Source organism: Daldinia vernicosa, assembly GCF_022497035.1.
Source record: "Daldinia vernicosa strain CBS 139.73 unplaced genomic scaffold F5Y00scaffold_55, whole genome shotgun sequence".
NCBI lineage: Eukaryota > Fungi > Ascomycota > Sordariomycetes > Xylariales > Hypoxylaceae > Daldinia > Daldinia vernicosa.
Genome location: NW_025953971.1, coordinates 168,169 through 183,829, shown reverse-complemented (window position 1 = coordinate 183,829; position 15,661 = coordinate 168,169). Strand labels below are relative to the sequence as shown.

Genomic DNA, 15,661 nt, shown 5'->3' with positions numbered 1-15,661 from the left:
TACCTTGACCATTTTAGACGTTGCAGAAGCCTTAGCTGACTAACCCCCACATCCAGGTGGGTCTTTTCTCTATTATTAACCCCTAGTTAGTACCTTTGTATATGCTCTTTCTTCTCTTGTGTCTCATTTGCAGCAAAGGCTACCTACGCACATACGCACATTACAAACATGCAGTTTATACGTAATATTTCAGATATATGAAGCAAATAAGTTGGAGAAACTAAAATTTAATAATATAACGAACGATGAGTATTACCTCCTCTCCCTTTCTTCTTCAACTGCAAATAAATCTCTAAGGCTCGGCTTACCCAAAGGACCATCGTTCGGATACGTTCCAAATCATTGAATACATATATGTGCATGCAACGTGTTGACTAACACTGTATATGTAAGCCGCAGGCTGTCCGGTTTCATGTGGCTTGGGCCATAACGGTTGGGCCACTGGACTTTTTCTTTCCCTTTCTTCTTTCCTCTTCTTGTCGACAATCTTGACCGCTGTTTGTTGACATTCCGCTCTGCCCGGTTGTAGAATTCGTACCTCTGTCTTACACTTACTGTTTAAAAACATGTAGATAGTTGAGACTCCCAATTTGCTGCTGCTTAAAACTTTCTACTAGGCCATCACGTCCTCTCTCTCGAAAAATAAAATAAAATATTCGTCATCATCACCGTCCTCTTTCATATCCGCCGTGTGGATATGCAAACTATTCGATCAGAATGATAAGGAACATTCATCAGCCTAGAGCACATATGCCTCCTTCAGTTGTTTGTAGGCGAATAGGTGAATAGGGGCGAAAGGAGTGAGAATAATTAAACTTGTAGGAATCCATTAGTATTCCTTCCCTGTCGTCTGTCTGCGGCCCGTCTCCTAGGGAAAAGGGAAAAAGAAAACGCCCTCCCATGTCTATATGCACTTCGTCGTGCTTCTATATGGTATATCCAACCCCCAAATCTAAACCGTCTCCACACCCTGTCTACGAACTTCCATAGGTGTTCGCATACATGTTCGTGGTAATTTTTGCCGCGAACTGTCGTTTACTTCGTTTGCCGACATTGAACCCATACTCGGTGTCCGAGACATCTCTGATGCTGTCCTTTTTAAAGAGGGTAGAGGTGGTACAATCTCCCCTGCCGACCTCCCATCTTCTACCTCGCCGTTGAAATCCTCGAAGTTGTCGTTCGGGTCAAGTAGCGGATCGTAGGCCCAGCATTCCTCAAGACCATCTAGATAGCACGGCGATCGCCTTAGGAAATGCCACGAGAAGGTATCCGACTGCATTGCAATGTACATGGACTCTACCTTACCATTTGGCAAGCAAACGGCGCAATACTTGCGTAGAAAATCGAGGTCATAGCTCCCGCCGACTAAATCTGGGTCTAGGGGCTTGAGCATCGGAAGTCCCTGCAATGTTGCGGCGTCACAGAGCCGGGCTTGTAGCGGAACCCACTCTCTACCTCGGAGGAGTCTTCCAAATGCCTTGGACACGGCTTTAGCGAAGGACTCGCCATCTGTTCCTCCGACTGCGATCATTTGGTGAAGCCCACGAGATAGACATCGCTTATACGCATTTGTGTCCTTCTCGAAAGGGAACGGCTGTGAGGCTGTTGGGAGAAGCGATATGTGCACGGTCCAGGACCCCGTCACCTCTACTGGGCTATCGGCAGACCCGCGGCGAGAGCCCGAGACTGAAGTTGAGGTGGATCGCGCTGTATCATGATTATTTAATGGGCGGGACCGGCGTGCTACGTTGAAGTTCACCGAGTCTTCTGAGCCTGATGTAGATCTTCGTCGACGCCTACGGAATGGGATTCGTTGGCAGTCCTCTTCCTCTAATGCATCTACGCGGTCTTCAAGAACCATGGATGCTTCATCAAACTCCATCAGCCTGTCGCCTAAGCCCTGTAGGGTGTCATCATGGCCATCCAACCGTTCATCAAACATAAGGAGGCGGTCTTCGTATACTGTTTGCCGCTTTTCAAGCTGGGTGACTGACTGCCACATACGGTCAACATTTTTATAGCAACCTTTCATCTCTTGATTGGTCTCGTCTCTATTCTTCTCGACCTGTTCCTCCAAGTCTCCCAGGCGCCGAACCACACTACCCAACGCACCGCCCAGTCCTCCGTCGTTTTCTCGGTCAAGCTGGTCCTCGAGTAATTTGATACGCCGGCGAAGTATGTCAACTTCATTTTTATTTGGGGGTGGTTCGGCAGACTGGATGTGGTAACACGAGAGGTGACCACAGTCGCAGGTGACGCCTGGGAGAGTCCGGTTGATGGTGAAGCCGACACAGGCACAACGCTGCCCCTTGATCTCCGGGTTCAGCAGAATGTACCGGCACTGTCCGCTAGGAAGTTTATTCTCATCGACAAGTTGATTAGAAGCCACGGGCTCCACCCGCGGTGACTGCGAAGAAGGTTCAGACATGGTCCTTTATTTCAGCTACAAAGCAACAAATCCAATCCTGGGCCGGAGGACGCCTTCAGAATACGAGGCCTCGCCTTGAGGTCACCCAAGCACGGGTACCCAACGTTATGTTGTGCACGAGCGAAAGAGCACACACCCCGAAGCCAGTTAATGTTATCGGACGCAACGCGCGAAGTCCAGAAGCGAGACGGCGGAGTTTACTTGGTCCATGGAACGGCTTGAAATACCTATACACCAGATTCCCGGCGGGTAGGAATGGGTTTGCTCACGACCGTGGGAAACCCGTGTTTCTTTTCTTTGGTTTCCTAGACCGGAAGATAATGGGGTGTTGAGAAGGGAAGTACACTAGGAGGAATCCTAAGGTGATATAATAAGGATATGACTTGGTGGTATGCTGGTGGATGAGACCGGGTCCCACAGTCCGTTATCAAACTACCCACGGCGCTCGAGGCCAGGAACCAGCTAGTAACTAGTAGAGGCCGATGTAGGTATGCTTCTAGGGTGTAACGAAAGACGCCGCAGCAAAACACAGACGTACTGGCTGACGGCAGATAACAAGTACAGGATATGTATTGGATCACCAGGGAAGATGATGTGTCTAATGGATAAAAAGAAGTTGACGCAAGAAAGAGACAGAAAGAGTACTTTTGGGGACGAGTGTACAAAATGCGTGGACGGATGTGTTCGAGTGGGATCCGCTGCAGATAAACCGATAGGCTAGAAGGGGGTCCGAGTTATCAGATACCGCACAAGGATTGCGAAGACCCGGCACAGTTCGGATCGCCAGTCCTGATTCTTTTTTTCCACCACTTGTTATAATAATAATTATTGCTATTATATCAGATGGACGAGGGATGGGGGTGGTGGCCCAACCGCGGGCAGTTGTTATTGGAAGTCTGACATAAATACAGAATTGCTCATGATGATCAGGTCTTTGCCAACTTGCGAAGTTTTGAGTAGGCCCGAATCGGAAGATGTAAGTAAGTAGTGTAGTGTAGTGTAGTGTATTGAGTATTTTGCGGGAGAATATCTGGGGGAGCCTATGTAGTAGGCTAGTAGTAGGCTAGGAGAGAGAAGAGAGCGAGGGATTGGAAGGGGGGAGGAGAATGCATTACTCTATTGCGACCGGGAAGGCGACACCACATCCTAGGTAAGTACAATGGCCTACCCGCCTACCGTCTACCTTTCCAACCTATATAGGGTAGGTGTATTGTAAGTATACTAACCCACTGCGTACATAATGTAGTACTTAGGTACAGCGACGGTGTTGAGATTTGACATGTGCAGCAAAAGGGGGGGTTCCGTCTTAAGACAACATTCAAAATATACCTAAGGTAAAATATAAAATGGCCCGCAGTTCCTTACTGCAACTTTAATCAACTATTAGAGGTTTTTTCTGATTGCCATCCCTGCCGCCCAAGTAGGTTGGTGCTTCAGCGTTTTACTGCAGGTGGAAGTGTGGAAGAGGAAGCATGTAAAAGCCACAATGCCACATGGATTTGCCGCAGGGCCTTGTTTAGATTTAGAGAGAGAACGGGGCCAGTGGAGACTATCTCTTGTGACATCTCATGTGTGGGGGTCCTTTCCCCAAGCCGATAAGGAGAAGACGGGAGGGCGAGAACGTCTTGGGTATCGGCTATTGGTCCGGTTGTTCCCACTGTTCCCACTCGGGGTTGTCCCCCCACACTCTTTTTCTACGAAATACTATGCCAGATAGGTACTTACATGTATGTATATACCTTACCGTACATAGGGGGGTTTACTAAACGGTATATATACCGCATATATACCATTCAAAAAATTGAACCGCTCTAATACCTGAAGGGAAAGGTTCTAGTTTAAATTTTAGTACGTTAAGCCTAATTGAGCAGTTCAAAAAAGTATAAACGTGCTAAAATAAGAACCGCTAAGCTAAATTAAGCCGCTTATATAATAAAGACGCTCAAATCAGATTGAGCCGTATTACTACGGCTCATTATGACTGAGCCGCTCAAAAGTCTGAACGGCTCAAAATTTCGAGCGGCTCATATGGTATATAGGCATATGCGGCAAAAGGGAGGTACAGCACCATACTAATTGTATGGTACTGTACTTTCATCTTTTACTTATTGCATATTTATTTTTACTTTAATGTTACAGCTATTGCTACGAGGTTCAAGTCACAGGATTTAATTATTTTAATTGGTCAAGCTACAGGCATCATTCAAATAGACCAATAGACATAAGCAGTCACGTTACGCGCACGTACATGGTATTCTTAGTATGGTATATATGTATTTAACAGGGCAGGTGCGCACACACCACCCACACCACCCACACCACACATACCACATACAAGGCCACATACAAGGCCACACATACTGAATCAATTGAGTCTATTCAATTGAGTCTATTCAATTGAATCTAATCAATTGAATCTAATCAATCGTGTCTAATCAATTACATCTATTAGGTACGTTGTATGTGTATTGCGCTGTACGTATACGGCTCATATGATTGGACCGTTCAAATCTCTGAGCGGTTCAATTTTTTGAACGGCTCATTCTGATTGAGCGGTATCTATACCGCTCATTGAATTAAGCGGTATATGTATGGCTCTAAAAGGTATACGTTTTAAATTTTTAGCACGTGCGGCGGGGGAGCGGTATATATACTATTCAATTAAATGAACTGTTCAAACAGGGATACGTAAATAAATTTAAGCCTCTATTAAGTTAAACAGTATATGTATGGCTCAGGATATTGAGCTGAATATATACCGTTTAGTCAACCCCCCCCAAGACGGTAAGGTACGTACATACTGGTAGGTGGTACCATAGTATATCCAAATGCAACCGCAACCCATGTCTACAACGTCTTGATGCTGTCTTACTAGTGTATAGTACGTATAAGTGGCCTCGGCCGTCACAGGCCAGCTCATACTTTAGGTATAGTGCTTGAGTATCTAACCATATATATGTATGAGTGAAAAGTGATGAAACCGACCGGTGAGTACGTAATCCGCCTAGTCCCTCTACCGACTTATAAGATGTGTCTATTATACCCTTCCTCGTATGTATATTAGGTAGATGTGCACATGGTACCATTTAGACTACCATGTAAGGGATTTATTTTCACTTTGGGTCGATCTACAGATTGAAATGCCTATAGGTGCAGGCGTATAGATACGAAAGGACCGGTGCGTTTATGGCGTGCATCAAATGCAATCAGATGCATCAAATCTGCGCAACAGGCGGACACGATGACCAAAATCGGCGGGTATCTTACCCAAGCGACCGTCACCCTGCGAGCCTCGAAGTAAGAGGGTGAGCGAGATTCGGGAGATATACCAAGACCGCAATAAACTGCAATACTGCAATACTACAGGACGATGTCAGCAAGCAGCAAGCAACAAAGTACATAATAATTAGAGGTCAATTGTCAACGTTGAAGTCCACGTTGTACAAGTGGTAATACATACATTACATGCTTAGGATGATTAGGCGAGGTTCATAAGTGGTTATGATTGGATGATAATTGTTAATTGTATTATGAGAATGTACGACTTCGTACTATGTAAAGGCTTCGTACTATCGGAGCCCCACAAAAGCTATGAAATCTCGCTGTCTCGGTACAAAGGGGGATGACGGGATGGTGCAATAAATAGACTAATCCGTCGAATCTGTTGCGTAATAATGTCTCAATCCGTTGATCGTATGTATGCGGGCGGTAGATCAAGGTTAAAATAGGAATACTGTACTTGGACCATAAATCTTTATAGACCGATCAAGTATGTAGATATAATACGTGAGTTGCTATACTATACCTATACGAAACCTACCGTAGTAGGTTATATCAAAAAAGAGGGGGCCAGCAAGGTAGGCATATCATAATCGAACGTACATATGAAGATACATATATGTGTGTATTATTGCGCATGTCTGGATGTCTGGATGTCTGGATATCTGGTTGCTTGGATGCTTGGATGCTTGGATGATGCATCGAGCTGTAAGCAACCTTACAATCTGCGCATACATACAACACACATACCCTACATACAATGATACGCGCTCCCCCCACGCCGTAGATATTCCCGCTCGACAAGGGTTACCCTCCAGCGTTTCGTCCTTCTTGGGTATATTTATTTATCTTGCTCACCTCACCTCGAGCAGACAAACCTCCGATATCAACAAAGCCCAATGGGGGGCGAATGAAGCGTTGGACAAACTCTCAGCTCTCCTGGATACCTTTTGATAAGCTACCATTTCACCTTCCAATGCCAATCCTCAAACCAGCTCGGAGTCGCGTGCCGCAGATATTTGTGAGATCTACTCTTGGGATTGCATCACTGTGGTTCCTATCTGCACGAAGGTGACAATACGATTGCGTATCCTAGTGCTCATGCGCTACTTTTGAGTTGACCGCCCCGTCTCATTGCGGCATCGAAGAGAGAATGGCATCGTCACCATCCACTATGAGGGAAAGAGTCAATATTCGCTTAGTCGGATTTGAAGCCTTGTGCTGCCGTCTGATACTACTACGTCCATGAGCTCGAAACAAGGCTAGTGGAATATTCGTCTCGACGGCCGCTTGAAGCGATCCATAACTTATCGCCATCATCAGCATTAGAGCTAAGGCAAACAGAGGTCTAGTAAGGTTAAGTTACGACCAATTACAAGGTAATACGTCGGCATGCATGAGCTTTAAAAAGGTGGGCGAAGATTAGAAAAGGCGAAGAGAAATCATATCTATGCCCCCGTTTGGCTATGTTTCTTTGAGCGAGAAGGAGAGTTGCACAGCATACAACTAAGCATATTTAAGTATCCATATCGTTTATAGCGCTTATGGGTCCTTGTTGGAAAAGAGTAATAAAAAGGCGAGGCAGAATATGGTATTAATCTGCTTACCTTAGGTAGGTAAGGTAAAGGTAGCTAAGGTAGTTACAATATGGAAAAGTCTTGGACGTTTACCAAAAATCGGAAGATGCCTTGGCTGATAAGATAAGATAAATACCCTAGCGTGTAGGTATGTATTTTCTATCCCACAAATTATAGTTGAGGCCATCAGAACAGCGTCAAAATAGATGACCCATTTAATTTCTTAACTTTAATCCTTTGTTTTAACTTGAATAACTTTACCAACTTTTATAAAATTTAAATAAAATTTACACAATATAATATTTAATCAATTTAGTTTAATGTAATATTTTTCAATATTTTTTTCCTTTTGATTCGGTTGAAAAATTGTATTGTCAAATGTGTGTGTATATTATTTTGCTTAGGTGGGGATGGGTCATCTATTTTGACGCTGTTCTGGCCATGTAAGCTGGAGGAAGTGGGTAGGTTCAATGTTGGGTGAAAGTAGGAAGCTACCCAAGTACTCATTCACCAAATTTAACCTACAGAATACATGTACCTGTATCTGAGATAGGCACTTGACGTACCCGCGTTTTGAACCCCACCAGCCGTCCATCCAGACTTCAACATCCAACTACATCCAACTACATCCCACTTACATTATAGGTGATTATCAATGACTACCTAACACACCATTGTAGCTCTTAAATTGCCGTTTGCGACCTTATAATCTAGAGGCTAGCTACGGCAGCTTCTTCTTCGGCCATGGCGAGTGCCGCTGCTAACCTCACTTCGCTCTTGAGGGCCTCGACCATCCAAGACCACGACGAAATCCTGAAAGCCGCCAATGCAGCTATCAAAGCCTCCAAAAAAGATGCTAATGCACAGAAGACACGTGTTATCGCCCTCTTAAAGCTGGATCGCTTCGACGATGCCCTCCGAGCCATAGCCGAAGGTGGAGATGAATTAGAGAAAGAATGTGTTTTTGAGAAGTCGTATGCTCTCTATAAGTCTGGTCAGCTTGATGGCGCCGCGAAAACACTCGAAACAGCTTCTTCATCCTCCAAGTCCTCTCGTCCTTTCCGCCATCTTGCTGCTCAGGTCGCCTACCGCGCCGAGAAATTCCCCGATGCCGCCGATGCCTATCACGATCTCTTAACGGGACCAGGAGGTCTAGCTGGTGAAGAAAACGACTTGAATATTAATCTTCTCGCTACAAACGCCCAGCTGGAGTGGAATGGACTCGGTCATTTATTAAGAGAACAAGAGAGACAACCCTCGCGTGACCATCTCGAAGCTTTTGAAACAGCGTATAATGCTGCCTGTACTTGTATCGCAAGAGGCGATTTCAACCGCGCATCTGTTTTCCTTAAGCGGGCGCAGGATCTATGCGAAGCGAGCGAAGATCTATCTGCGGACGAGAAGAAGGCCGAGCTGCTACCTATTATGGTACAGCAGGCCTACGTGCTCGCGAGACTAGGCAAAGAACCAGAGGCAGCGGCCTTACATAAATCTATCGTGCTATCTGAGTGAGTAAAGCCATCTACGCTAATTCGCGTCTATCTTCTGACTTCCGGTAGGATCCCGGAAGCGCCAACAAGGGCGGTTGCACAGAACAACGAGATCGCCATCGGTGCTTCTGGGAGAAATCCCTTCCTTACACAACGTCTATTCCAGTCAGCTACAAGATTGTCTGGGAATGATAAGCTCTTTGCCTACCAGACATCTATATTGAAACAAAATGAATGCGCCATAGATCTACAGGCACAGAAGTTCGACGGTATCGAGTCTTCTACCTCGAAGCTAATTCTACAGAGTCCATCCCCTACAAGCTCTGTAGAAATCGCGAACCTCGGAGTCATCAACGCAGCAGCGCATACCCGCCTACAGACCGGTGTAGAATCTCTCAAACAGATTCTGCCCCTCCTCGAAAAACGCCCGACTGATATTGGGCTTCTATTAACTATTATCCAACTATACGTGCAATTAAAGAAACCTGGGCCAGCATTAACCCTTCTGGAAGCTTTCCTTAAGCGCCTAGAAACAGCGTCAACTCCCAACTTCGAGGACGTGCGTTTTGCGCCCGGTCTTGTTGCCGTAACCGTAGCGTTGTATCGATTACAAGGACGACAAAACTCTATCCGCACAGAACTAGCAAGAGCATCCACACACTGGCGCTCGAAATCAAAAGATTCTGCCTCATCTCTCCTCCGCGAAGCTGGCATCGAGCTTCTCAAGTCTTCTAGCCGTGAGGACATCGCCTCAGCAGGTGAATCCTTCGAAGCCCTAGTCGCCCAGTCTGACAAGGACGCGATCGCAGTCGCAGGCCTAGTAGCCTCCTTCGCAAACGAGGACTTCGCCAAAATAGAGAGGTACCTGCCAAGCCTGACGCCAATTGAGCGTCTCACAGCCGGTGCCGCCGACGTTCAAACCCTTGTGGCCTCGGGCGTAGCCTCGATCCAGAGACCTGTAGCCCCCACAAGTAAAAAGCGCCCCGCAGACCACGAGCCAGAGAAGCCAGCCGCCAAGCGCCGGCGCAAGAAGCGGCTGCCAAAGAACTATGAGGAAGGCAAGCTACCTGATCCAGAAAGGTGGTTACCTCTACGCGACCGCAGCACCTACAGGCCCAAGGGTAAGAAGGGCCGCAAGCGGGCCCAGGAGTCCACGCAGGGCGGCGTTGTCAAGGAGGAAGAGACGCTGGAGCTAGTCGGTGGTGCGGGCGCCGTCAAGGTAGAGAAGGCGCCGGGGGTGCAGGGTGGCAAAAAGAAGAAGAAGGGAGGAAAGAAATAAGAAATAGGGGAAGGAGACAGAGAGGCGTGAAGAAAAAAGATACATAGCAGCAGCATTGAATAATACAGTGTATATGTCTCGGAAAAGAGACAAAATTCGCTTCGATAATATGGGACCCCTTGATATGGGATAGCAGTGGCTGTTCCGATTCATCTTTCAAGTATGTAATATGTACCTAAATTACACTGCCTTACTCAAGCATGAGAATAGCTATCCCCTTGACTGGCATAAAACAGCAAACCCACTATTTTCAGTATTGATACATCAATATTAGCTAAAGGATATAGACTGGTTGCGTTGAACTTACGTACTCTACCGATTATGAAGGGTTTGCTGTTTTATGCCAGTCAAGCGGATATGGGAACTACCTACCTATCCTCCCTATCCCACGACAAGGTAAAGTAGAATTCACATAGCAAAAACCCGTATAAATCATCATTAACAAAGGGCGATTTTATAAAAGAGTGCTGCTAGAAATCCATGTATATACAAGTAATTACCGTAACGCGTATACTCCGCTCCGTCTCTAACCAGGACTCTCTAGCAAAGTTAACCTGGCGTTGTGTTAAATACCGGTAGGGGAGAAGGTGGTAGTAGTGGTTATTTTGTTTGCCTCGAAGGTCCTTCAAACCCTCTCTTACTTCCGTCGAAGCACTGATGCCCTTTTGTTTTTCAGCTCTATCAGTACATACAACACATATATTAATTGTCGTTTGCCGTATCTTTTTTTTTTCAAGTTCGAGAACGTGCGTAACCGTTTCCTGTGTGTCCTGCTCCCTGTGTGAATCCGAATCCTCTATAAACTCCTATGCAATGGTGGCTACAAAAAACCGTATCCCTCAGAACCGAAACAACACGCAACAATTGCCACGGCATGATACCCGTGATCCGCGACTGTCTATCAATATTACGCACCGACTGCTTCAATGACAGGACTGGGCAGCTGCTCTATATCTTGAGATGCCTCTCCGTCCTTTTCATCCGCCTCTGATGCTTTCTGGGTAGGCGAACTAGGAGGCTCGGGTGTATAAAATCGGGCTTGCGACATCCGACCCTCTTCGGGACTTTCGTCTTCATCATCTAAAGGTGGTAAGGGCGATCTTCGGCCATCTGAGAAGCTTACAGCTGCATCGCTATCTTCATCAGATGGAACTGTTAGGCCTCCTGTAGCTGCGTAGCGGTGAGTTTTCGACGACGAATATTTCCGGTGCAGCTCCCGGAAAGATCGAGCGGTTGCCGTGCTGGCGCTAGCACCCGACCCCCGCCGACTAGGCCGCTCCCGATGATTGGAGAGGACTGAATGAAAGTCATCATCCGTGTTCGTCAAGGAATCAAACTTATGCTCATCGCTTTGACACGACTGTTTACGTTGTTTTATACGTTCATCGTTTGACATGTTCTGCAGTTCGCTCCCAAAATTAATGACAGATGCTTTCTTACCATGCACCGTAAAGCTACCGGTGCCACGGATGAGAACATCGATCTCTCGAACTGTTTCATCCGACATAGCACCGCTCGATGCGGAATCTTTCCCCTTCCTACTGCGGTGGTGCGACAAATGACCTGCGCCGTCCCTTAGCGTACGTTGCAAACTACGGCGCGTCTTGCTTCTGTCAAGCCCCTCCTTGTCTGGTCCGGAGGCACTCGTGCGTTTGGGTCGATCGGGGCTATCCTCGTGAACTTTACCGGAGGAGGTACGCTTGTGGCCCGATGCCCGGCCGGACTCCATCTCGAGAAGACCGGTCTGTTCAAGAATCTGTCTCTCACCCTCGTCCTCTTCCGCTTGTTCATCAATAGTATCCTTGTCTTGCCCAATGGCTGGGCTTGATGCTTTCCGGGGCAATGTAGTCGCAGCAGCTAACCTTGACGAGGAGGCAACACTTGACACAGATGTTTTCCGGGCATTGACGTGGTCAGAACTGACAGGGGGTGCATCTTGGGAAGACTGGCCGTCGTGGAATGACGGGTCAGTGGCTGAAGTTGGAGGTGTTACGAAGTTTTCTACCGCAGGCGAGTCTTCATCTACCTGATTTACGGATTCGGAAGACTGAGTCAGCGAAAGCGGAGCGGGATTCCGTAGAGTCTGTTCTGTATTTTGAGAACCGGATGGCGATTCCTTATCCGTAGGCAATGGTTTTTCGGTGCTTGAACTGGTCTCCACCGTATCGTCCCCTAAATCGCCATTGATTTCTTTCTCCTCTTCGAGATCTAAAGCAAGGATGTCGCGATGACATTTTAATCTCCAAATTTCCGTTCGGGACCACTTTAACTGAGCAATGATCTTCGCAGCGCCTCCTCGAACCTGGTCCCGGGTTTTATCCTGGATTGGAGCCAATATTAACAAGTGCCTGGCATTTCTCAACTGTGTGTCGAGGATTTTCTGCGCGTGCTGAAGTTTCTCGTCGGCTTCCTCAATTCTCTGACGTATGACTTCACGGCGGGCAACGAGGATGTCTCGAGCCATCTGATGGTCGATACGGCTACGGTTGATACTGACTTCTCCGCTGGGTGTTTGGATGAGCTGGGTGGCGTCGGGACTGTCCAGCCTCCTGATAGCACGTCGACTTTGGCCTTCGTAGTTACCGCCTATGACCCCACGCATTCGTACGCCGGACGTTCTGAATGCAGCAGCATAATTCAGTTTGGCGAGCCAATCATTTCGGTCTTCCTCGTTCTGTGCGAGTAGCACTTCCTCTAGCCCGCCGTGTCTAACATATACAAATGAGTTCTTGTGCTTTTTGTAACTGGCATCATAGAGCGCCACAGCACCATGCGTTGACATGAGAGCATCAGGCTTGAATTGTTCGAGGGGCGGGTTGAAGATGAGTGGTATACCATCGTGCCCTGACTTAATATGTGTCTCGTACTGATGCATTAGATTCTTGACCCATGCCGTGTTGCGGAAGAAGTATAGTTGGGCGCCGGTTAGAATGGCTCCCCATTCTTGCCAGGGTGAGCGCGTCTTCTTTTTCTTAGCATCTTTACGCCATAGCAATCCGACTTTAGTAACCTTAATGTCTACTATACCCGGATGGGCTTCTTGTGGATTGTTTGCTGTTTTCTCAGTCATAAAAGCGTCCGGACGGGACCGCGCTGATACAATCTGCAGAACTCCCGTCTTGAAAAAAGTGTTCTGCAGTTCTTTCAGGTTGAGTTCTTTAGCTGTGCCTGTATAACTATAATGTTCCTCGAGCGGGATCTGGTCCTTGAGAGGTGGTCGGAGGGTATCAAGCCGGCCGTCCAGGATTAACGTATAGGGATCAATTGGGTCTTTCGACCTTCGCAACGTTTCTGTCGAGCTGTTCGGAAACGCAGCCTTCTTCTTCGACCGCATGCTACCGGTTCGATCACCACTAATAGTTAGATCATCCTCGACATGGATAAAGGGTGTGTAGCTAATATTGTCATAAAAGCATTCCAGTATATCATCGAAAATACCTTCGCCATGCGTGTTCTTCAAATAATCGGCCTTCTGCATCTTGTACTTATTGTTCTTGTTGAACACATCAGTATGTAATATAAGAAGGGAGAAAGCTATGAAATATGCTTGATCCGGGGTAGAGTATATCCCAGGATTACATTCGTGGTAACGGTTAGCGAAAGCTTGTAGGCAGCGATCTATCTGTTGGGTTTCCTTGGGAAGCTCGGCCTCCATAAGAAGTTTCCGAATAGCCATATCCATAGGCTCTTCAAAGAAGCTAAACGTTCGCATGTAACTTCGCAGTACAGCCGCAGAAAAGGAATCGGTTTCCTTAGATAGGGCGGCGGCGATGACACCGCGACTAAGCATCTCCTCTAGACGCGAGAGATACTTTGCAGGTGTATCATCTTCCCGGCGCTCAGGTAGCACGACTGGTTCCCTATTTATTTGTAACGAATTATTCTTTGAAGTACTCGAGCCTGGAGTTGCCGGGGTTAAGCTCCCATGTCGTAGGCTATCGGTATTCTGTCGCATACGACTTAACCCTAGTAGATCACCGAAACTTTTACGGCCGGTGGAAGACGAGGTTCGCGTGGTTCCTGGACGTTGACGATCGTCGATAAAACTCTCGCCGAGGGAACTCATTGTGGAAGACCGCCCTCGGAGACTTACGTGCATTCTCGTCGGGGACGACTGTCCAGAGTGTCGAGAGGAAGGTCTGAACAAAGCTGTAGCAGGAGACCCCGTCGGTTTGCCAGATTGGGAGGGAGAAGCTAAGGGCGTTGATGCATCCTGTCCTATAGACGGGCGGGATGGGTCTAGAGCGAAGGAAGGGCGAGATGAGGTCGAGGAACGCGACATAGAGGAGGCTGTACCAGATATTGCGGGTGTCTTAGATTTCTGAGGGAGATGTGTTATAGGGAAAAGCGGCTCCGGTTGTTTGGGCCTGCGGCGAAGACGGAAGAAAGAGGAGGGATTTAACCCGGTCTGTTGCGGAGATGCAGTATGCTCGTTAAAGCTGCTTTCTGATCTAGAAGATTCAGATAGACGATTTATAGGGGGAGTTAAGGCGTTTTGATCATCGGTAGTGTTGGTCTGCGACCTAGTTAATGTTCCAGGCCTCGAGCTATCTTCGAAAGTTACCGTCTGTTTACTCGACGAGGACATCGTTCGTTCGTTTATAGTTTTCCTTTTATCTTTTTTGGCAGCTGGAGGTGGTATAAATTTCGATGTAGGTTCTTGGTCGCCTCTGGGAAACTCACTGGACCGGCGCATTCGCAAGGGGATTTTCATGCGTGGTTTCTTCGGTTGCATATCCATATCCATAGTCATGGTCGGCGCAGTCATGATGATGGAGGGAGCTGGGAAGGATAACCAGGTCAGCAAATAAATTTCGCGTCAAGAATAGATGATGATATCGAGGATAAGGTTCACAAGGTTCAAGGAATAAAATGAATAAAATGATGCTACCTACGCTGCGGCATGGGTGGCAGCTTCTCGGCTTGTTGCTGCTGTTTTAATCGGGCCGACAATTGGGAATCGGAGGCATTGCGAAATCTCAACATGCTGAACCTACGATGTTTCGGCGACTCATCTTGAATTGGAGGGGACTCGGGACGACTGAAGGGATCTTCGCTTTCTCTGCCGGGGAACATGGACGCGGTAGCTGACGTCGCGACTGTGTCGACGGAAGATTTGCTGTCCTCGCCATTTCCAGAGGTACCATCTCCTATCCCTTCTCCATTTCCTGCGGTAGCATCGGGGCTCAATAACGCCTCTGGTTGGAGTTTGCGCGAAGACTGTTTAGGAGCAGGAGATGTCGAATCGACTAGAATGGTATGTCGTCTCATATCGGTGTCACTAGCCATGACGCCTCGACGGCGTAGAAAGGGCATTGTGATAGGACGATAGCCGACGTCTGGGCACGAACAAGACTAAGCGTGCCGTTCCAGCTTAAAACAGTGTATTAGATATATACACGGGTATACGGCAACGGTAGCAACGGCGATGGGTGGCTGGAATAGCCGATGATCATCACGTCAAAGAGCTACTACGACGAAGACCCATCGTTGTGAAGCACTCTTCGAAGGTGTATAGACGAGACGATAGATAGGCTAGGTGGATGAATTGTGCCGAGTTCCTTTACAGAGATAGAGAAATCTTGGGGGTCGGGTTATTGTCGCCGGG

General features: G+C 47.3%; 3 protein-coding genes across 3 annotated transcripts; 1 reads left to right on the top strand and 2 right to left on the bottom strand.

Moving 5' to 3' along the window:
• Window positions 1–760: 760 nt before the first annotated feature.
• Window positions 761–2,673, bottom strand: F5Y00DRAFT_167530 (uncharacterized protein). The gene has a single exon (XM_048004806.1). The coding sequence runs from the start codon at window positions 2,426–2,428 to the stop codon at window positions 953–955; it is 1,476 nt and encodes a 491-aa protein (XP_047861484.1). The 5' UTR covers window positions 2,429–2,673; the 3' UTR covers window positions 761–952.
• A 5,131-nt stretch (window positions 2,674–7,804) lies between these two features.
• Window positions 7,805–10,263, top strand: F5Y00DRAFT_246148 (uncharacterized protein). Its single transcript, XM_048009094.1, has 2 exons — window positions 7,805–8,792; window positions 8,844–10,263. Exons 1-2 carry the CDS (start codon window positions 8,029–8,031, stop codon window positions 10,051–10,053), a joined length of 1,974 nt encoding a protein of 657 aa, XP_047861483.1. The 5' UTR covers window positions 7,805–8,028; the 3' UTR covers window positions 10,054–10,263.
• A 508-nt stretch (window positions 10,264–10,771) lies between these two features.
• F5Y00DRAFT_167491 (uncharacterized protein) lies at window positions 10,772–15,482 on the bottom strand. The gene is made up of 2 exons (XM_048004805.1): window positions 14,949–15,482; window positions 10,772–14,835 (listed from the first exon to the last, which is right to left on the bottom strand). Exons 1-2 carry the CDS (start codon window positions 15,367–15,369, stop codon window positions 10,961–10,963), a joined length of 4,296 nt encoding a protein of 1,431 aa, XP_047861482.1. The 5' UTR covers window positions 15,370–15,482; the 3' UTR covers window positions 10,772–10,960.
• Window positions 15,483–15,661: the final 179 nt, after the last annotated feature.